The sequence below is a fragment of the Taurulus bubalis genome (genome assembly GCF_910589615.1).
Source record: "Taurulus bubalis genome assembly, chromosome: 10".
In the NCBI taxonomy this organism is placed as follows: Eukaryota; Metazoa; Chordata; class Actinopteri; order Perciformes; family Cottidae; genus Taurulus; species Taurulus bubalis.
Genome location: NC_136598.1, coordinates 25,743,637 through 25,767,082, shown reverse-complemented (window position 1 = coordinate 25,767,082; position 23,446 = coordinate 25,743,637). Strand labels below are relative to the sequence as shown.

General features: G+C 42.3%; 2 protein-coding genes across 3 annotated transcripts; both read left to right on the top strand.

The window, feature by feature from the left end:
- Window positions 1-4,152: 4,152 nt before the first annotated feature.
- Window positions 4,153-8,879, top strand: crk (v-crk avian sarcoma virus CT10 oncogene homolog; the record flags this gene model as incomplete). Its single annotated transcript, XM_079225320.1, has 3 exons — window positions 4,153-4,372; window positions 4,908-5,488; window positions 8,742-8,879. 3 exons carry the CDS (start codon window positions 4,153-4,155, stop codon window positions 8,877-8,879), a joined length of 939 nt encoding a protein of 312 aa, XP_079081446.1.
- A 4,654-nt stretch (window positions 8,880-13,533) lies between these two features.
- Window positions 13,534-23,431, top strand: ywhae1 (tyrosine 3-monooxygenase/tryptophan 5-monooxygenase activation protein, epsilon polypeptide 1). Of its 2 annotated transcripts, none has more exons than XM_079224861.1 (6): window positions 13,534-13,729; window positions 15,780-15,979; window positions 16,967-17,073; window positions 17,898-18,104; window positions 18,216-18,352; window positions 22,223-23,431. In XM_079224861.1, the coding sequence occupies exons 1-6, from the start codon at window positions 13,666-13,668 to the stop codon at window positions 22,273-22,275; spliced, it is 768 nt and encodes a 255-aa protein (XP_079080987.1). In that variant the 5' UTR covers window positions 13,534-13,665; the 3' UTR covers window positions 22,276-23,431. The 2 variants fall into 2 exon arrangements, with proteins under 2 accessions (XP_079080987.1, XP_079080988.1); XM_079224862.1 differs by lacking the exon at window positions 22,223-23,431 and adding an exon at window positions 20,791-20,810.
- The last annotated feature ends 15 nt before the right edge of the window (window positions 23,432-23,446 follow it).

Genomic DNA, 23,446 nt, shown 5'->3' with positions numbered 1-23,446 from the left:
AGAGAGACTGTGTTTAACACTTGTTTACAAATTTCAATGTTATAAACACTGATTACTTAAACTTTTTGAAGGTAATCTCTGTTTAGAATACATAAAGTATCTCTTCTTCTTCCCTAAAATACAGTTTGATCTATGTTTTTAATGATAATACTAATTCAAATACAGCAGAAGAAGAATATATAAATGAATCCCTGCTGTAGAAGTGATGAAAGCCCCAAATAGTTTTTACTTATTTGATGAAGTCCTTTTTGGTTTCTTATAAGAAAACAGGTCAAATCCAGAATATAAATTGTATTTTAATGTTAGATGCATTTAAACAAACCTAGAGAAACCTGGCGGGGGGTTATTGGGAAGAACGACTTGTCCGATCTGAACCCGAGCGGTGTTTCGTTGTTGGACCTCTGTGCTAGCCACAGTTTGTCCATAACGAACACCATGTTCGAACATAAGGTGGCTCATAAGTGTACCTGGTACCAGAACACCTTAGGCCGGAGATCAATGATCGACTTTGTAATCGTATCATCTGATCTGCGGCCGTATGTCTTGGACACTCGGGCGAAGAGAGGAGCAGAGCTGTCAACTGATCACCACCTGGTGGTGAGTTGGATCAGATGGTGGGGGAGCCGACTAGAAAGACCTGGCAAGCCCAAACGTGTAGTGAGGGTGAACTTGGAAGGTCTGGCAGAGGACCCTGTCCGGGAGGTCTTCAACTCCCACCTCCGGAAGAGCCTCTCACACATCCCGAGGGAGGCTGGGGACATGGAATCCAAGTGGACCATGTTCAAAGCCTCTATTGTGGACGCGGCCGCTAGGAGCTGTGGTCGGAAGGTCATCGGTGTCGTGGCGGCAACTCGAGAACCCGGTGGTGGACACCGGGGGTGAGGGAAGCCGTCAAGCTGAAGAAGGAGGCCTTTCGGGCCTGGCTGGTCCAGGGTTCTCTTGAAGCAGCGGATGGGTACCGGCAGGCCAGAAGGGCTGCAGCTGTGGTGGTTGCGACTGCTAAAACTCAGGCATGGGAGGAGTTCGGGGAGGCATGGAGAAGGACTTTTGGTTGGCCTCAAGGAGGTTCTGGCAAACCATCCGACGGCTTAGGAAGGGAAAGCAGGGCCTACCCCAGGCTGTTCTCAGTGGGGGGCAGGTAGGGGGGACTGCTGACCCAGACAGGGAATATTGTCGGGCGGTGGAAAGAGCAGTTTGAGGAACTCCTAAATCCAGCCAACGTGTCCCCTGGGGAGAGGGCAACGCCTGAAGACTTGGGAGGTTGCACCCATATCCCTAGCGGCCCCAACTAAGGTAGTCAAAAAGCTGGCGCCGGGGGTGCATAAAATCCTGCCTGAGATGCTGAAAGTGCTGGACATTGTTGGGCTGTCTCAGCTGACACGCCTCTTCAATGTCGCATGGGGGTCGGGAACAATGCCCATGGACTGGCAGACCGGGGTGGTGGTTCCCATCTTCAAGAAGGACGACCGGAGCGTGTCATCGAACTATCAGAGTATCACACTACTCAGCCTCCCGGGGAAAGCTTATGCCAGGGTGCTGGAAGGGAGGCTCCGACCATTAGGGGTAGGAGACCCCGGGCAAGACCCAGGACACGCTGGAGGGATTATATCTCTTAGCTGGCCTGGGAATGCCTCAGGATCCCGAAGAATGAGTTGGTAAATGTTGCGGGTAAGATTGAAGCCTGGGTCAGCCAACTGGGCCTGCTGCCACCGCGACCCGACCGATAAGCAGATGAAAATGGATGGATGGATGGGTTGTGAAAGGTCCAGGTTATCGTTGTTTTATGTTTTAAGGATACAGTGATTACATCAGCACTAAAATCTGTCACAAAGAAAAGATGCTTTAATCCCGTCTGTCTCTCTACATCCTATATGTCCACACCGTCATTGTGTGTCAAGCTTTGTTGCATCATTTGACTTCTGATCTGCAGCTTTTCACAATCTTGGTTCGTTAAGAAAGTCAAAACAATGCCTTTATTTCTTTAATTTAGGACCAAATATGTGAATCAGGATCTATAAATAACCATTGGCAACGTCAGTGTTAAGATGTTTGAGCATTTTGAGGGTAGAAGACAAACTTAAATGTCTGAGCGCTTATGAGAAAATGAACGTGAGTTGTTTTTTTGACGTAAACTTCAAAAATCAAATGAGTAATGAGAGGACATTTTTCAATATCCCTTGATTTTAATAGGGTGGTGGATAGTTTGCACAGAACTTTATGAGGAAGAAACACTTTCTCTATAGTTACTGTAAGGAACTTTCATGTTGTGTTGATTCTGGCGCCCCCTGTGGACTAATGTGGTAGTGTCTCTGAGCACCAGGGTCCCTTTAGAAAACCTCTCATTTTCAGAATCAGAAATCGTTTATTTGCCAAGAATGTTTACAGAAACGAGGAATTCTTCTAGGCGGAAGGTGCATACATTAGACATGAGACGTTAGACGAGACAAACAACAATCAACGACAACTGCAGCAGGGTCTGACAGTCTGGTCCTCTCAGTCCTGGTTCTGGTTCTCCCGTGCCACCCTTCCCTCCAGTGGGTCCAGCAACACATTCTGAGTCTCCAGCAGTGTGGTGTTGGCTCCCAGAGAGGAGGAGAATCAATGAGGATCTTTAAGAAGAACTCTATAGAACCAGACCATCTTCTCTCTGATGGTCTGTTTACCGATGGAGGTCTATAGAGGACCAGGACTACACTGAGGTCTATAGAGGACCAGGACTACACTGAGGTCTATAGAGGACCAGGACTACACTGAGGTCTATAGAGGACCAGGACTACACTGAGGTCTATATAGGACCAGGACTAGACTGAGGTATATAGACGACCAGGAATACACAATCAGGTCTGCAGTTATTAAATGTTAGTAAGTAACTAATAAACAGTTATACATGTAAGTAAGTAATTCATAAACAGTTATAAATGTTAACAACTAAGTAATAACAAGTAACAGCTCTAAACCATCAGGTCTACAGTTATAATTGTTAAAAAGTAATTCATACACAGCTCTAAACCATCAGGTCTATCGTTCTAAACATTAGTAAGTAAGTAATAGACAGTTCTAAATGTTAATAAGTAATTAAAAACATGTATAAACGATCAAATTTGCAGGTAAAATGATGTTGTTATCTTATTGTGAGGAGTTTTAGTTCAGTGAAATAGTGCCTTGGTTTTCGGTCCGTAACTTAGATACGATATTTTTCTAATGTAATCTTAATCCTGTATTAGTTCGATATTGAGGACAAGTGGATCCTGAAATAATTAAGGATTTAAAATAATATTTGGCTGACATCTAGTGGCCAAGCTCACGAATTGCACCCAAGCCGCTGTGAATATTAAACCTGCTGCTGTATATTAAACCTGCTCGATATATTATTTCTAAAGAGCTTCTAAATATTTGTTTATTTATTTTTAAATTAAATAAATAAATAAATCGGAAGCTTTATGTTTCACACACCACCAACACGAAGGACGAGCCCGTCAAGTTAAACAGGAAATGACGTACACTTCAAAATAAGAGCTTACAAATTAGTTACTTAAAGTAATGACGAAGAGTCAATATACGTCTAAGTATTTGCTCCTAAGTGACACATAATGTTATAATATACATTTCTCCACATGTTATCGTCGTGTTAGAACTTTATCTAATAATTATAAGCTCGCGTGAAAAGCGTTATAACGGTGTGACGCTCGAACCGGAAGTCTTTCTTTAGATTCCGATTTTTAGCCTGACGTCACATCCGGGGAACGAGGTTTTTTTTTCTTATTTTTTCCTTACGGTATCCGCCATTTCAGTTTTTTTTAATTACTTGTCATCTGTCGCCGAATTGTAGCCGGAATTCTTCTCCTAAAATTAAAAAAAAATATATCCCGGCCGTTATAAGAGTTTTTTTTAATTTTGTATTATTATTTCCGGGTTCCGGTTCTGTGTCGGCGATTTGATGTCCAGACGGCTGGCTGCAGGGTGTCGCCTGTTTACCAAACGTGCTTCAAAAGGCGCTAAAGTTTTTTTTTGTATGAGTTGTGGATAACGGGAAGGGAAGGAGGGGGAAAAGGGCCCCTGTGCACAAAAAAAAGCCTCGGCTCTCAGGAGGAGGGAGAGGGAGAAAGAGAGAGACAGAGAGACAGAGAGAGCGAGCGGGTCGTTGTAATAATAATGGCCGGCAATTTTGACGCGGAGGACCGCGGCAGCTGGTACTGGGGTCGGCTGAGCAGACAGGAGGCGGTGTCCCTGCTGCAGGGCCAGCGGCACGGCGTGTTCCTGGTCCGGGACTCCATCACCAGCCCGGGGGACTACGTGCTCTCCGTGTCCGAGAACTCCAAAGTCTCGCATTACATCATCAACAGCATCAGCAACAACCGACAATCCGGTCCAGGTGAGCGAGGAGTTGTGGTTCCGATGGGGGTGTGACCGTTCGTGCATGACTTGCACCAAAAAAAGATGCGAAATAGTGCTATGTAACACGTGTGGGCTCTCTCTCACACACACACACACACACACACACACACACACACACACACACACACACACACACACACACATCCGGTCACAGTTATAGATGTTAGTCGCTAACGTGCAGCATGGTGGCTGGTGGGAGTTATCATATAAACAACAAATAAAATGAGCCTATTAAATTGTAAATGCTCAAAAAGTTCAGTCACAAATGCCACGTCTTTATTTGTATTAGACTTTGTCCCCTTTCCTCTGCAGGCATTGCGGAAAAAATGTGTTTATTTTTCCTCGTGCAGCTTTTTAAAAAGTTGTTTTACACATTTAATTGGAGGGGAATGAAACGCAAAAACGAGGAAACAAAAAGCTCTTCCTGGTCGCTGTGGAAAGCACCCCGGGTCACGCTTTGTTACGCAAATAGATTGGTATCTGATGAGAAATGATGTCGTGTTCCTCTCCAGGTTCGGCTCATCCGAGGTTCCGCATCGGCGACCAGGAGTTCGACGCCCTCCCCGCTCTGCTGGAGTTCTACAAGATCCACTACCTGGACACCACGACGCTAATCGAGCCCGTCAACAAGTCCAAGCACACCTCCTTCATCATGGTGGGCCCCGGCGGGCCCCCGCCGCGCCTGGAGGACGAGTACGTCCGGGCGCTGTTCGACTTCCCCGGCAACGACGAGGAGGACCTCCCGTTCAGGAAGGGCGACGTCCTGCGGGTGCTGGAGAAGCCGGAGGAGCAGTGGTGGAACGCCCAGAACCTGGAGGGCCGGGCGGGCATGATCCCGGTGCCGTACGTGGAGAAGTACCGGCCGGCGTCTCCGGGTTCGGCTGCGGCGGCGGCGGCCGGGGGTGCGGGGCCCGGCGTGCCCGGGAAATCCGACAACCCCGCGGCCCAGCCCGGCGCCCCGCTGCTGGGAGACCCGAGCCTGCAGTACGCCCAGCCCACCTCTCTGCCCAACCTCCAGAACGGACCCGTCTACGCCAGGGCCACGCAGAAGAGGGTGCCCAACGCCTACGACAAGACCGCCCTGGCCCTGGAGGTAAATATGGGGCCCTCGGGTGGGGTTTCCTCCCTCCTCAGTATTTGTGGAGCTTTTAGTTCACTGATACAAACAGTATTTACATGCAGGGTCGTACCAGGAAGACTTTTAGATGCTTTAGAAACAGGAAGTGTTGTAAAAAACTGATTTATGTCAGTATATTTTTGGCAGCCTTTAACACTTGACTTGTTTCTGTTATAGAGCTCGTACAAAAGGTCATGAAGTAGTCCGTGAATATGAGATAGGAGGAGGAGGAGGAGGAGGAGGAGGAGGAGGAGGAGGAGGAGGAGGAGGCTTGTGTTTGGGAACAGAACCATTTCCTCTGGTGAGGAGGCCGGTGTGTCTCCTGCCCTCCGATACTTCTGTTTTAAATCAGATCTGAGCCCTTCTTTTTGCGTTGCTCCTTCATCACATCCTTTGTGTTGCTTTAAGTTTTGCTCGGTGACGTAGAACCGGTGGATCCTTCTTCAGAGTTCCTGTCTGGCTTTGAGGCGGCGTGTTTTCCCGGAGTGACTCACACGGCGGTTAATAATTAGCTCGCGTCTCCTTGTGTCTGATGGTGAGATCTGCAGCTTAGTCGTGCTTCTCAGTAGCAGACTGGATCCCTGTCTCGGGTGTTTTATGTGTTATTCGGTTTAAAAACTAAATGTTCAACAATATTGGACTTAAAGGTGCTAAATTCAGAGCATTGATATCTCAGGAAGCGGCTGTTTGCGATGTCGATGTCGTGGATTATCTGTGCTTTGCTTACGATAGTCGGCCGGCGCCATGTTGAGAGCCGTTTGGAGGCAACCCCTCAATTATAGATATGCGCTCAATTTTGAATTCAGCACCTTTTTTAAACTTACATTTTTGTCTTCTTCGAGATGCCCATGAATATAGAATTTGAATTAATCCGCTTCAGTCCCGGAGAAAAGTAGGGAGGCAGCTTCTGCAGAATATTTTCCCGATTAAAATCGTGTGTTTTATGAAGATTCTAAAACATATTCTCCATCACATATTCTTAAAGCTTAAGTTGAAGTCTTCAACCCAGTGTTTGTCCAAACAACAGTCCAAAACCCCCAAAATATGTAATTTATAATCATAATAACTAGAGAAAGACGGTAAATCTTCACATTTAAGAAGGTGGAAGCGAGGTAATGTTTGGCAATGTTGCTTTGAAGTTGACCAACATAATTGCTGATTCATTTATTATTATGTCTACAAGACTTTAGACTATTTTATTTTCACCACCGTCCCCAAAAAATAATATTTCAACCGCTCTGAAGTCAGTAAACGATCAAAAATACTAAATGTTCTTTTTGTTAAAGTAATTTATAAGGTTTTTTTCTAATAAAAAAACACAATTCATATGATTTAGGAAATAAAAGATTGTGGAATATTTTATTGATTTAATAAATCTTGATATTAGTAGTTTTAATGATGCATTAAAATTTGTTTAGAGCTGGTTTTAGGAATTAAACGGCTCATATTTAATCTCTAAATATATATTTTATATTAATGTGAAAACAACTGGATTTATTCAAGTTCATCATCACAAAACTACATTTTACTAGACGACATTTGAACACATCATCAGAGCGTTATTATTTACTTTCGCCCAGTACTCGTTTTTTACTCGACAGAGCCTGAACGCATCATAATGAACCCGTTAGCTCCGAGGCGGCTAACGGCTACGAGCTCTCCTGAATATCAACGTCACGCGATGGCGGTTAATTAACGAATTTTTTTTTTCTTTGTGGGAAAAGACAAACGTTCCTTTTCGTGACCCAAAAAAATAACCTGCAGTTTAAATTAATGATATCCAAACACGGCGGAGCAGATTCCCTCTGAGACGACGCTGTTGTGCTTCGAATAGTCTCATATCTGTCTAGAATACCACGTTCAGGAACTTGAAGAGAAATGTACAATGCAAAAAACTTTATTCCATTTTTAAGTATACTTGACCGGAATTACCCTGGAACAAAATCCGTCAATTTGTCCTAAAAAAAAGTCCAGTTTTTCCATCGGAAATCGGGACAAAACAAGCTTTTTGAAGACGTCGCTTTTTGGCCAAAAGAGTCACCATTCAAATCATTATTTTGATATGTTGCATACAAAATAGTGAAGGAAATGCAGCTTAAAGCGGAGCGACAATTCAATCTGATGATTAATCACGATGAAATCAGACAAGGCTAAATTGGGAATAACGAACGCACACCAACTCAAATTTCTCCGAAAATCGGATGTGAAATATTTTGTAGGGAATGTCACATTTAACTATTATTATTAAAAAAAATATATATATATATACTTTTTAATGTTGTGCATTTTGCAAGGTTCTTAATAAAATGAGAAAATACTCTGTGCTTCTAATTTATCAAGTTTAATTCACACAGGAGTTAAAAGGAAAAAATAGGCTTTAACAGAAAAATAGCGATATTTCCTGATTTTATATTGTGACTATAGATCATGATTCTAATCGTGATTATATATCGTTATCAAGATACGGAATGCCAAAGTGTCGGTTTTACGTGACCAGCTGCTGCAGGAGGATGAGAATACTCGACGAGGTCTCGCTGCCAGCACATTTAAAACGGGGTGACGGGGTCATCGAACCGCCGGTTCAGTCGTCCACCTTTGGACACGTCGGTCCGTGTTTGCTCGGGTTCGTTGACTCGATTCCTCTGCCTGTGTTGCTACGAGCGTGTGTCGTCACCCGGTGGAAGTTTCGAAGCCTCGAGTTCGGCCATTTTTGCCGCCGCCATCTTGGATTACGGTCGATGCCGTGTTTTTTTTTTTTTTTTTTAAGCAAGCAATAAACCATCAATAAGTGACCATATTTAGTGCGCGTGAAAACTTTCGAAGAATGGAAAATAAATCTCCCAAACATACACTGTGTATAAGAAGTGGGCGTGGTCACGTGGGTGTGGTTAAGTGGGCGTGGCCACATTGACTAGTGGTTAGTTGATGGCTCGAGTCGTTTGCTTGAGAGGGTGATGTTACGTTAACTTTCATGAAGTGAAAACTCACTGAAATTTCGAGGAAAAAACATGGAAAATGCCGTATTAGAGACCTGTCAATCACCTTGTAGCCCCGCCCCTAAATCATCCCCTGTTTTATGGTCTGTTTGACTCTTAATGACCATAATTTACTAAATGAACATCTTGCTGTCTCTCGCTCTCTCTGTCAACAATGGATCCAAGAGGCTTATCTGTATTTCTGTGTTTCTTAATGATGCTAATAATGAAGCTCCACCCTCTCCTCCCTCCAGGTGGGCGACCAGGTGATGGTGACCAAAATCAACGTGAACGGCCAGTGGGAGGGTGAATGTAAAGGCAAGCGAGGTCACTTCCCCTTCACGCACGTCAAGCTGCTGGAGCAGCTCAACACGGAGGAGGAGCTCAGCTGAGGGCGGAGGCTCAGGCCGCTACCTGGACACTAGTTTTAGCCCCGCCCCCGCCCTCAGGCCGCTACCTGGACACTAGTTTTAGCCCCGTCCCTCAGGCCGCTACCTGGACACTACCTTTAGCCCCGCCCCCGCCCTCAGGCCGCTACCTGGACACTACTTTTAGCCCCGCCCCCAACCTCATGCCACTACCTGTACACTACTTTTAGCCCCGCCTCCGCCCTCAGGCCACTACTTGGACACTAGTTTAGCCCCGCCCTCAGGCCGCTACCTGGACACTAGTTTTAGCCCCGCCCTCATGTCGCTACCTGGACACTAGTTTTAGCCCCGCCCCCAACCTCATGCCGCTACCTGTACACTAGTTTTAGCCCCGCCCCCAACCTCATGCCGCTACCTGGAAACTAGTTTAGCCCCGCCCCTCAGGCCGCAACCTGGACACTACTTTTAGTCCCGCCCCTCAGGCCGCTACCTGGACACTAGTTTTAGCCCCGCCTCTCAGACCGCTACCTGGACACTAGTTTTAGCCCCGCCTCTCAGGCCGCTACCTGGACACTAGTTTTAGCCCCGCCCTCAGGCCGCTACCTGGACACTAGTTTAGCCTCGCCCCCGACCTCAGGCCGCTATTTGGACACTAGTTTTAGCCCCGCCCCCTCGCCCCTCACGTCTTCTCCAGGTTTCACAGTGTCAGAGAATCACTTCAGAACAAAACGATGCACACGTCCTCCGTTTCGACCCCTCTGGATAATCATGGCCGCCCGCTGCTCCGCCCGACGTTCTCTACAGAATCACAATCTCCTGTTTCGTGGGTGTGGCGGCGAAACCCTTCTTCCTCCCTCTTCATCCTCCCTCTTCTTCCTCCCTCTTTGCTCTTGGTCCTCCCTCTTCTTCCGTCCTCGTCATCCTCCTTCTTCGTCCTCCCTCTTCTTCCTCTCTTGGTCCTCCCTCTTCTTCCGCCCTCGTCATCCTCCCTCTTCATCTTCCCTCTTTGCGCCACACTCGCTTTATTTTTTGCAAACTTTGTTTAAAAAGCAATAGTTTGTCTTTATTAGAAAATATACGTTTTAATTTTCCAGCCAGGAGTTGGATGAGAAGAGGGACATTTCTCGGGGTCTGTGCAGCCGATTAGCTTAGCTTAGCATAAAGACTGTAAGCAGGGGAGGCTTACAAAAAACCAAACCGATCTACCAGCACCTCTAAAGCTCACTTATTAAATCCTAGTAATAATAATATGTGAACTAGCATTTAGACCAAGCCAAGCTAGCTTCCCCCTCACACTACTTTACAGGCTTTATGCTAAGCTAAGCTAATATATTCATCATATAAACATGATAATTGCATCAATCTTCTCATCCAACTCGGCCAGAAAGTGAAGATGTCAGCGTTCGCTAGAAGCTAATTAACTCTAAAATGTACGTTTTAAAAGTTGTGTAACATTTACAGTCTTCAAAACGGGGTTGAAAAAGGTTCTCTGGGTTTTACCGCCTACGTTAGTTAAAGGAAATCTTAAGAAAACTAGCTAGATTTGAAGAATTATCCAATAAAAACACGCCCAGAGTTGCCCACTACATTTCAACGAGCGAGCCCCAGAAGAGTCGTCTCCACTGAAGCCTCCCTCTGAAGACACGCCCCCAAAATCATCACAACTATTACATCTTTCAAGTTACATTCTGGACGAATAAAAATGATTGGACGGGGTTTTCACAATCCTGCCACGACGACGGCCGCCATGTTTATATATCTGACGTATCCCATTGTTCCCACTGGACTTGAACGCAGCGCTACGAGACGAGGAAAGCGAACTATAAGCCAAATATGAAACCGGAAAGAAACGGAAACTTGAGTGGGGACCGGCAGCTCGGAGAAACACTTTAGTCGAGGTGGAGGTCAAAGGTTAACACTACGCTCAGCACACCTTCCGCCTCGGCTCAACTCGGCCGCCTACAAACCAAGTACCACCAAGTAGTCTTTTGTAAGAAAACGAAAGAAGAAGAAAAAATAATGAACATATTGTTATGACATGATGTACGATGTGATTATCATTACATGCTAAAATATTGTTTATCTTTTTGTAGTTTTCTTCATTGTCTGTTTTTTTCATGTACACTTTTTTCTGATGCATGCTGGGAGGGAGCGACGGTGCAAACTGACTCGAGGAGGAGGAGGAGGAGGAGGAGAAGGAGGAAGCTCTCACTTCACCGCGTGTGTCGTCATTCTGCGTCTGTCGGCCGTCCGCCATCTTGGTTCATGTTAGCGCTCCGCATCCAGCACACTAAATAAACCTTTTTAGAGAAACTAAAGGAAAGTGATATTATTTGGTACCTGCCACCTTGAACTTTTCCTCCTCTTGTTTATTTAAAGCCTTGTGATGCACAAGCACACGTTTATTTATCTTTTTTCTGTTAAATCAATGTATTCGTGGACACCTGACACCCTCCTCTTCATCGCCCCCTCCCTCCTCTTCATCACCCCCTCCCTCCTCCTCGGGTATCAGTTCTAGTTTAGACTTCGCTTTTAATTTTCATCCGTGTCTTACAAAGCCAGATGTTTTTTTTTCCTCTCAGATGTCACATTTCAGTATTTGTTTTCTGTGCAGTGCATCATGTCGCCTGTAGGTGTCACTGTAACGGCATTCAGAGCGATAAAGGAAGGCGAGAGTTTATGGGTTTAAAAGAAGATGAAATCTTTCATTTTACACTTTCCAAATAATAATATTGACTATTTTTAAAACAGGTTCAGGGCTGGGCGATATGGAGAAAATAAATGATCACAATATTTGTATTTTAAAAATATTGATATTATGGTGACATGTTGTTGCTTTTTACATTTACACAATGAGACTAATCATTGAGTATTGTGAACGTAAACAAAGGAACAGTCTGGTGTGTGAAGAAAAGGACTTCACTTTAATGGGATGCAGCTTTTTAAAGCAGGAAAAGAAGAGTCATGTCACCGTATTGATGGTTCAATATATTGCCCAGCTCTAATGTGATTGACTTATTGGGAAAGTAAAATGTGTGTATCTTCAGCTTTTTAATTGAACCAAGCTTTCACACTCACAATTCACATGGCAGGTGCTCAGCTATAAATCATTACCTTTTATAAATTACATTGCCAATGAAACCACCAGGAAGTTTTTTTTTTTGCCCTGCATGAAGTCATTCATTTCCTTTAATTAAAAGGGAAGGGGTGGCAAAAACAAAGCCAGTGGAAATTGTGTTAGTATAAAAATGTGCCATTTTATTATAACACTATATTCTTTCAAGACAACTGAAATTCACCTTTTTTATTTTCCGTAGCATGTAATGTGTTAATATACTAGTAAATAAAGTCGAACCCATGACAAATGATTTGTTAAATGTATTGACCTTGTTTTGTTTTTGCTAAAACAAATGTTTGAATGTCTTTTTCATTCATGCTGCACATGGCAGTTGCCTAGCTACAGAAATGGTTGCCATTCATATTACCAGGGTTATTTTTAGTAACACCGTCTGAAACTGGGTGACTATAATGTCAACGTATAGTAGGAATGCATCCAAACAAGTTGTACCAGCGTGATTAACAGCCTGCGAAAGTCCACTCCCTTAAACATACGGCGAGAAAACTCACATTAAATATGTTGGAGTCAGCATTACTGACAGCATTACTGCAGAATTGCTTTAACAAACGGTAAAGGTGAATTACATGATATCAATTCAAATGACAACGATTACTCGCACTGAAAAAAAGGTTTTAATTGTCATGACATTGTCATTAAATATGTATCAACTAAATGGGCACTCATTAAGTAAATTGATCTATTGTAATATACCAGAGGAAGTAATTATAGAAACGTCAGCCAGCGCCTCACCCTCACCAGGTAGAGTTCATGTGCTGCTAGAAGCAGTGAAAGGTACTCTTGATTATGTGTCTTCCTGGGGATATATATATATATATACACACATATTTAGTTAAATATAGATATATTGTTAAATATAAATATATATTTGTCTAGTTATATATATATAGTTCAATATAAATATATTTATATAGTTTAATATAAATATATATTTCTTTATATTTATATATCTCTCTTTCCAAATATTATATTTTTAGTTGGGGCGGGAGAACCAACATGTGAAGTCACCAAAGAATAGTTAAGTATAATATGGACATATATATATATATAGTTAACTATATATATATATATATATAGTTAAATATATATGTATAGTTAAATATATTTATATAATTAAGTAGTATATAGTTAAATATATATTTATATAGTTAAATATTAAATAGTTAAATATGAATATATATTTATAAATAGTTAAATATATACATAAATATACATATATTTAACTATGAATAAATATATATTTATACATAGTTAAATATATGATATTGTCAAATATATTTATATAGTTGTTTATGTATAGTTAAATATTCATATATATTTATATTGAGATCAATTCTTTATTTATTTTTTTAACATTCTCTCACATTTTTACTTGGGTGGAGGAAGCAAGAAGGAAAGAAGGAAGGAAGGAAGGTAGAAAGGAAGGAGGTAGGTAGGTATCAGAGCTGGTGATTCATGTGCGTATGTGCAGCGCTCCGATGAGACCGGCCGCCATCTTTACTCCATCAACAGCACATCGCTGCCGGTGGGGCGGAACACCACTCATCGACCGACAGTTGATTTCTAGGAACCGCCGACAGACCTGGCGCTCCGCCGTGTGTTTTTTCTCCCCACTGAAGAATCGCCGCGCTTCGACCCGTTTCGCCTCCTCCAGCCGCCGCACCTCGACACACGATGGGAGAGCGAGAGGACCTCGTTTACCAGGCAAAGCTGGCCGAGCAGGCAGAGCGATATGACGGTAAGACACCCGCTCTTCCTCGGGGCTGGCGCTCATGGGCGCCGCGGGGATTTTTTTTTTTTTAACGCAGGAGAAGAAGAAAAAGAAGAAGAAGCAGCAGCGCGCGCGAGAGAGAGAGACACCAGCAGCAGCGCGCGACCAGCTAGGAGAGCTAACGTGTGTTATAACCACCGTCGTGTTTCCGTTAACAATGGCAGTGGGTTTTGATTTTGAGAAAATAAAAAAAATTGCTATCGCGACATTAAAAACGGTAAAATGTCATGACGCTCCTGTGTTTTTATTTTTACAACAAAAAAAAAAACGAAGAGGAAAAAAAAAAAAGTACGGATGGTGGCTATAACGTTAGCGAAGAGAAGGGCCGTAACAAAATGGCGGATTACCGGAGCGTGAACTGTCAGGAGGTGCCTCCCCTCCCCTGCACCAGGGCTAACGACAGACTCAACGTCTGAGCTGCTGGAAACACCCACAGTTCATGGCACCGTTTACCCCGTTTTTTATATTTACAATAATTGTATTGTATTTTGCGTGATTTAAAAATAAATAAATGTAACCGTTAACTTTAACGTGAGCGAGGTGTGAGGTGTGAGTGGGAGGGCAGCTGTCTCTCCCTTCCTCCTCCCTTCCTTCCTCCCTCCCCCTATACAGAATCGATTGGTGAAAATGACCCCCTCTCCCTCCCTCCCGGTACCCTCCCGTCACACCATTACAGGCCGGGTACAGGCTGTTTTTAGACGGGCTGCTCCCACCACGTCGCCCAGTAACGTGGAGGGAATGAGCCATGACTCACTCTCTGTATTTACAGGCTGATTTATGGGCCTCTGGCTGAATGTGGTGGGATTTATTCTGTTTTATTTTGCTGCATATGGTCGTTAAACGTGTATTTAATACAAAGAGAATACCCTTCCAGTCATCAGTGGAAATATGTTAAAATACAAAAGCGACAAACCCATGACGTGAGAGAACCCCTTCACCTAATTGTGCTTTTTATGCAAAATACTCATAATGTCCTTTTTTAAATTTCATGTTACATTTTCAAGGGAATTTACCAACAAATCCACCCTTGATTGCTCATGAAATGTACATAAAAATGTACAAAAGGGCGCTAAAGAGGCTCTATGAATCCGGTCCAAGCTGTCATGCAATATATCACACACATACATACACACACACATACATACATACATACATACATACATATATTCATAAACCATCTGAAAGCTTGCACTCTTTGCAATAGTGAAAGCAAAAGATATCGCAGACGACGGCGAGATATCTATATATCTATCTATCTATCGCTATGAAAACATCTCCGCTAACCAAACTGTATTTATTAGTTTTAACGGCCCAAAAAAGAAGAAGTTTGCCAAGATCAATTTGTCTTGAAGGCGTCATAATTAACCATTTTGTGACCGGAGCTTGAACGTATCCTAATGCTACCTCGTTAGCCGCAATGTAGAATCATCAAGAAATAATATTGTGCACAAGTGTTTAACCACAGACTAGTTTGCACATGTGCAGTAGCGAGTGACCGTATTAATTATACGATAATGTGATTCATTATTATTATTATTATATAGACTTGTGTATTGGAAAAGGTGGATGCCGCCATCTTTTATCAGTAAAAAAATCAAATAAAAAATGTCCTTCAACTTAAAAATACATATCTTTGCAGGTTGAGGTCTGCATTGCCTCTCCTCACGCCAGCGGCTGTGTAGGTGTGTGTGTGTGTGTGTGTGTTTGTGTTGGATTGTTGCCGCTTTGCGCGCCAACACATGCTCTAAACACCCGCTTGTCATTTCATGGTCACGCCTGACTTGCATATTCTGTGAGCTGTAAATTATTATCTTTTGTGCACAACAACATTCGCGCCTCAACCAAAAACTGGTGTTTTTTGCTGCGGACATGTTTGGTTTCTAGTGTGTAGAAATGGCGTCTTATTGGTGGTTTCCCTCTGAATCTCTGCCAGTTGAAGGCGTGAATCTCGTTAACCGGCCCACGTGACTCATGGTTGATTGGCAGTGTTTTTTTAATGCGTCTCCCTCTTCCGCAGAGATGGTGGTGTCTATGAAGAACGTGGCGGGCATGGACGTGGAGCTCACGGTGGAGGAGAGGAACCTCCTGTCGGTGGCCTACAAGAACGTGATCGGCGCCCGGAGAGCCTCCTGGAGGATAATCAGCAGCATCGAACAGAGGGAGGAGAGCAAGGGCGGGGAGGAGAAGCTGAAGATGATCCGGGAGTACAGGCAAACGGTAAAGGTTCCCATTGTCCCCGACTACGTTTACTCATCTCCCAGCTTCTCTGAGGTGTATTAATAATACAGGCCACCGGACAGACGCCGCATCTGAGTCATAGCCCGGCAAATGCTCCGCTCCCTGTCTCGCTTTTTTTATGAAGGGTGGGATGAAATAAGAGCTGGCTATTAATCTGGGAGGAGCCAGAGAGACGGGAGAGGCTGCAGTCAATGAGCTAATGGGACTCAGAGTCGGCTGGTCCGTCACTCGTCCGGTCTGCACCGACCCTGGGGAACAAGGCTGCTCCTGGTTGTTAGCATGGGGCTTTAAAATTGAAGATATAGTCCCAAAATGCTATATTTTTTGTCATATCAGGGTTCTTACAGTCATGGAAAACCTGGAAAAGTCCTGGAAAATTTTTTAATGGTTATTTCCAGGCCTGGAAAAGTCCTTGAAAAAAAAAAAAATCCCCAAAAGTGTTTTAAAAGTCATGTAAATGTGTTATATTCATGTGTTCATGACGTTCATTTACGCTGAGTTTGAAATAATTAATATGCTTTTAAAAGAAAGACGCTCAAAATATAAGCCGGCATACAAACAGGCATCTAAATAAATGTTTATTCTTTTAATCAAACTATTGTCTCATTCATTTGAGTCATTTAAGGTTTACTGTATGCTTTGTATTCTCATTGTTAGTTTAAATACTACATTTACTCACTTTTTACTGTTTACACCCAGATTTCACTAAATGCTTGGTCATGGAAATTTGGTTTAAAGTGATGAAATCCATTGGTCAGAATGTGTATGAACCCTGTATATATGTTGCAATAGGAAAACAATGCCGGTAATATTCACCCTTAATTTTGCTTCTAGTTGATTTACGGACATCGCACATTACTCTGCTGGAACAATATCTCATGCAGCCCTCAAAGAAAATGATCCCAATGTTTTTTTTCTGATTTTTGAATTGTTGTCTTAATTTATTTTGCTTGTTTTGTGTGGCAGGTTGAGAAGGAGCTGAAGTCGATCTGTGGGGATATTCTGGACGCTCTGGACAGGCACCTACTCCCCTCTGCTGTCATGGGAGAGTCCAAGGTCTTCTACAACAAAATGTAAGCGCTATTTGACGTAGCCATTTGGTTAAATATGGAACATTGAGAGGTAAATCCAGACAGCAAATTGTCTGGGAGGAACTATTAAATATATTGGGGAGGTTCTTAAAGGAATATCTTAGTCTATAAACCACTGACTGCATATAAGAAGTGGACATATTTGGAATGTGGATGAGTGACATAGAGACCTGTCAATCACCTTGTAGCCCCGCCCCTAAATTACATAATCTACTAAATGAACATCATGCTGTATAGAAGAAGACTTGAAACTAGAGATTGAGACATAAACTCATGTTTACAATGTTTACTGAGGGAATAAATCAAAAGAGAAGTAGAGTCATTTATTTGGACTTCTATACAGCCAGAGGAGTCGCCCCCTGGTGGTCAGGAGAGAGAATGCAGCGTTAACACATGAAGCATAGACTTCTATACAACCAGAGGAGTCACCCCCTGGTGGTGAGTAGAGAGAATGCAGCGTTAACACATGTAGCATATACTACTTCTATACAACCAGAGGAGTCACGAGAGATAATGCAGCTTTAACACATGAAGCACAGACTTCTATACAACCAGAGGAGTCACCCTCTGGTGGTCAGGAGAGAGAATGCAGCTTAACACATGAAGCATTGACTTCTATACAACCAGAGGAGTCGCCTCTGGTGGTCAGGAGAGATAATGCAGCTTTCACACATTAATTATAGACTTCAATTGGTAGAACCGGAGGTTTCCGCCTGGTATAAAGACTCCATCAAGACATAAAAACAATGAACTTGTAATAATGAATTAATATTCTGGCCATTTTGTTTTTCTCCCCCCAATTCCAGGAAGGGTGACTACCACAGGTACCTGGCAGAGTTTGCCACTGGCAACCACAGAAAGGAGGCGGCAGAGAACAGCCTGGTGGCCTACAAAACCGCCACCGACCTCGCCATGTTGGAGCTCCCGCCCACGCACCCCATCCGCCTCGGCCTTGCCCTCAACTTTTCCGTCTTCTACTACGAGATCTTAAACTCTCCCGACCGCGCCTGCAGGTGACCAGTTTCTGCCATACAGTTTGCGTGTTAACAGTGATTCTGAAGCGGATTCGGCGTTGTGTTCAGTGAAAGTGTGAAGTGGTGTCAAACAGAAGTGTGTCTGCGCAGGTTGGCGAAGGCCGCGTTCGACGACGCCATCGCAGAGCTGGACACACTGAATGAAGACAGCTACAAGGACTCCACACTTATCATGCAGTTGTTACGTGACAACCTGACATTATGGACTTCAGATATGCAGGGAGAAGGTAAGACACATTCATTATAACTCTCCAGGACATGATGCTGTTTCTCAGCCTCTTTCTAGACGAACTAACTCACTCTTCTCCTCTTAACACAACTTCTAACGGCTTTAAGCTTGATTGACGTTCTGGATGCAACCCTAATATCTACCGTTTAACAGATTTAACCCAAAGACATTTATTTTGTGCTAGTCAGTAACTAGACACAATCACAACGCCAAATGTAGAATATCATACGACACGTTGTAACACGATACGACACGTTGTAACACGATACGACACGTTGTAACACGATACAACACGTTGTAACACGATACGACACGTTATAACACGATACGACACGTTGTAACACGATACGACACGTTATAACACGATACGACACGATACGTTATAACACAATACGACACGTTATAACACGATACGACACGTTATAACACGATACGACACAACATCACACGATACGACACGTTATAACACGATACGACACAATATCACACGATACGACACGATACGACACGTTATAACACGATACGACACGTTATCACACGATACGACACGTTATCACACGATACGACACGTTATCACACGATACGACACGTTATCATACGACACGTTATCACACGATACGACACAATATGACAATATCACACAATATGACAATATCACACAATAAGACACGTTTTAGCAAAATAAGACACAATAAGACACGTTATAACACAATAAGACACGTTATCACACAATAAGACACGTTATCACACAATAAGACACGTTATCACACAATAAGACACGTTATCACACAATATCGCATAATATGACAATATCACAATACGACACAATATGATACAGTACGACACGATCGCACAGTACGACACGATCGCACAGTACGACACGACGCGACACAATATCACACGACGCGACACAATATCACACGACGCGACACAATATGACAATATGACACAATATGACAATATCACACAATAAGACACGTTTTAGCAAAATAAGACACAATATGACAATATCACACAATAAGACACGTTATAACACAATATCGCACAATATGACAATATCGCACAATATCACAGTATCGCACAATACGACACAGTATCGCACAATACGACACAGTATCGCACAATACAACAATATGATACAATACGACACAATATCGCACAATACAACACAATATGACTACCACACAATATGACAATATCACACAATACGATATGATGCAATGTCACACAATACGCTATAACACAATATCACAGTAATGTTGGCGCTCAAACACGCAACCATCTTCAAAACTTTGCTTTCGTTTTGATCGACAACTTCTGTAAAGTTTCACTTTACAGAAGTTGTCGATCATCTTAAATTATGGTGACACAAAAAAGTCAAGTTTTCCGTTTGTTCAGAAGTCAAAGTTTGAATATTAATCATTTCCAAAATTCACAAAATAGTCGTTTAACCTTTTTAAAGACAACGCTTCAGTGTTCAACACCTTTTTACTTCCAAATAGTTTAATATTATTAGTGGTTAAAAGTAAGTCTGGAGTTAGTTTTCATGGTTTATCTTAGATAGAAGGGAGAACGCATATATATATATATATATATATATATATATATATATATATATATATATATATATATATATATATATATATATATATATATATATATATATATATATATATATATATATATATATCTCATTCATTCATTCAAGAGAGGTACTTTAATACAAGTGTATAAATAACTAACTCTGCCTGTTGAAGGTCAGAGACGGTCCAAAGTTAAGCCGTGATTTAAAAGCGCCCGACTCGGCACCGGCTTAAGCTTCCAGGATCCGGATCATGCTGCTCACAGCGTGCATGCACACATATACAGAGCGGCGGAGGTCCAGTTTTGAAACTACAGAACACCTCATTAGTTTGTGGACTGATGTTTTGAAGCTCGGGGTTAGGCACGTTTGGCCGTCGCCATGTTGTTGTTTTTTTGCAACCAGCGAACAGGAAGTGACCATATTTGGACTGAGGAGGAGTGACGAAGAGACGCGTATACGTCTCTGGTGTCGACCTGTCAATCACCTTGTAGCCCCGCCCCTAAAGCGTACCCTGCTTTATGGTCTGTTTGACTCTAAATGACAATCATGAAGCATATACTTCTATACAACCAGAAAAGTCATCCCCTGGTGGTCAGGAGAGAGAATGCAGCTTTAACACATGAAGCATATACTTCTATACAACCAGAGGAGTCGCCCCCTGGTGGTCAGGAGAGAGAATGCAGCTTTAACACATGAAGCATATACTTCTATACAACCAGAGGAGTCGCCCCCTGGTGGTCAGGAGAGAGAATGCAGCTTAAGACTCAGGCGTTGTGTATAAAAAGACTCGTTTGTCGCAGAGCGTCCCGCTCGTCATCTCTTGTCTTCTGCTCTCATCCCCTCTTCTTTAGAGTCCTAAAGGAAAACAAACGACTGTTCATTTCCCATGTTAACTGTACTTTGTAAGTGTTGCTCACCCAGGCCTTGCTGTGTGTGTGTGTGTGTGTGTGTTATGTGTGTGTGTGGCTACACCCACCCAGCACTAACTCACTCACGGTTTAATAATTCAAAGCACTCACCTGCTGCTCGCTCACTCCTCCGGTTGGATTCTGTATTAACTTAACGAGCAGGAACCTTTGATCTTCCCACAAAAGGGTTCCTTGAGTTTAGTCCAGTTTGACTTCTGAGAGTTTTCATGTGAGGTTTAGATGCTGATTTTTTTCGTGGGTTCCAAACATTTCCAATAACTCCAATCGCTCAATGTTGTGGTTCAAGATTTATTCATTTTTCTTTACACAAATATTCTGCTTTAATTCCTATTTGTTGGCGTTTTTAAAACAGTGCTTCTGCCACCAGTGCCTTTAGGCTGACGATGACATCATCAACTATGACATCATCGTACTAATCACAGGCGGATTTCTACATAGTTTGCCTTTTTAATAATGGCCATTTTTATTTCTTTATAAATGTGATTTATATTTATGTTTAACAGCAAAGGGTGAAGAAGTGTGTGCTCATTCATAATAATGATAATAATAATAATCACACAATTAAACGGTGGTACGACGATTCCTTTTCCACACAACGCAAAAATATTTCAGAAGAAATGTCCATAGAAAAAACATATTCTTCAGATATGGACATTATGTTGCCATATGATACAATAAAACAAAATATTTTAATCAAGCAAATGGTTTCCAGCGTTCTAAATAGTAATAGTGTATAAATAACAATAGTATATAAATAGTATTTATTCTCCATTTAAGAACATAAAGATGTCATATTTTTCTGCATGTTATAGTTTTGGGTCGACACTCCACTCACTTTTATACACGTTCACTTCACTCTTTTTCAGTTTCCGATCACTTGAATGTGACTGACGCACAGTTTGAAACCACGTGCACATTTAAAAGTTTATTTATTTATTTATTTAACGAGGAGCCGGTCAGTTAAAACAGATTCTAGCGTTCTAGAAGTATTTCCTAAGACTGTTCAGTCGCAGTGGTGGAAAGTACCAGAGTACACAGTTACTGTATTTGGTAGGGAAACAGATCAATCGCAGAAAATCTGGTTTTTAAGACTCCAACTAAGAGAAAATGTCTTTGTGAGATCTGGGAACACAAATAAAACCTAAAACTGTATATGTCTAAAAGTACAAAGCATATATATATATATATATATATATTTATATTTATTTCTCCACCACCTGCAGTCTCAGTAAAATTGACGAGGATCTCGTCGACGAGCGAGAACAGGATTACTATTATTTGTCCCACACTTTGTTTGTGGATAATCCGTCTTTACACAAACAAACAACCTGATCGTTTTCATTTCCTCCACCAGGAGAAGAACAAAACAAAGAGGCACTGCAGGACGTTGAGGACGAGGCTCAGTGAGACGACGCCACCAACAGCCAACAACTTGAGACCCTCCTCCTCTTCCTCACCTCCTCTTCCTCCTCCCACCTGTAGCCCCTCCCCCCCTTACCCATCCTCTTCCTCCGCCTCCCTCCTTTTCCTTTCTTCCACCTCTGCAGCTCCATGAACCCAGCAGGGCCCACGGAGCCAACAAGTTTATTTTTCTCTTCTTTTTTATTTTTATATTAGCCCTTACATCATTCAAGTAAATAGCACTTAATTGAGACAGGAAATACAATGTTAGAAAGTCAAAGATAAAGAGAGTCCCTGGGTTGTTTTTGTGTTTTTTTTGTCCTGGTACAAGCGGTTCTGAAACCTTTATCTTTGTTTTCATTATTGTATTTTCGTTCGTTTTTTGCTCTTTATTTTTTTTTTCTCCATATTTTTATCAGTTGCTGGATGTATTGAGAATTTTTTCTTAATGTAATTACAGAAATTAACTTTTATTACTGATAATGTTGACTATTAGTTATGGGAGCTATTTTATCTCTGTTTTTAGTGAATTGTCATGCGAATCATTTTATCTTTTTTTGTTTTTGTGTTGTTGTTGTTGATGTTGTTGTTGGGCAGTTTTGAGAAACTACAAGTGCCCTTTTTTTTTGTTAACTTAGGATTTCAGAGGAAGTTGGCAAAATTCGCGATATCCACGTGGGGCAAAGGAGTGCTTAACTTTTACACCATAGTGATTCTGTTGTCATGTTTTTGTAGTTGTCCTTGGACTGTACTTTGTGCTGAAATACTGTAACCGTGCACACATGCTGAATCTCCGAAGGTTGACTTATTGCTAGTTGGTGGTTTTAATTAAATGAATAAAAACGTTCACACTTGTGTTAAAGACAAGTCTCGATTCGGCCCCTAAAATACAAATTATTGTCAGTGCTTGCATAAGTTAACACTTTTCTTTTCTGCTGCTTCTCCCCCTACTGTTTTCCTAAAAGCTCCTCTTGAGTTCAGAGGTTTTTCTTTCTTTTGCGGTTTCCTTTGTTTCTCCTCTTTTTGTTTTTGCTTCATTATGTGTAACGTGGAGCTGATTTGTACTACTGGATATCTGACTGGAGCCACAGACAGGGAATCTGTATTGTTCTTACTGAAACACAGCATGGAATTAACATTAAACAATCTAAATTAAAAGTTACGAACTGAGTCGTTG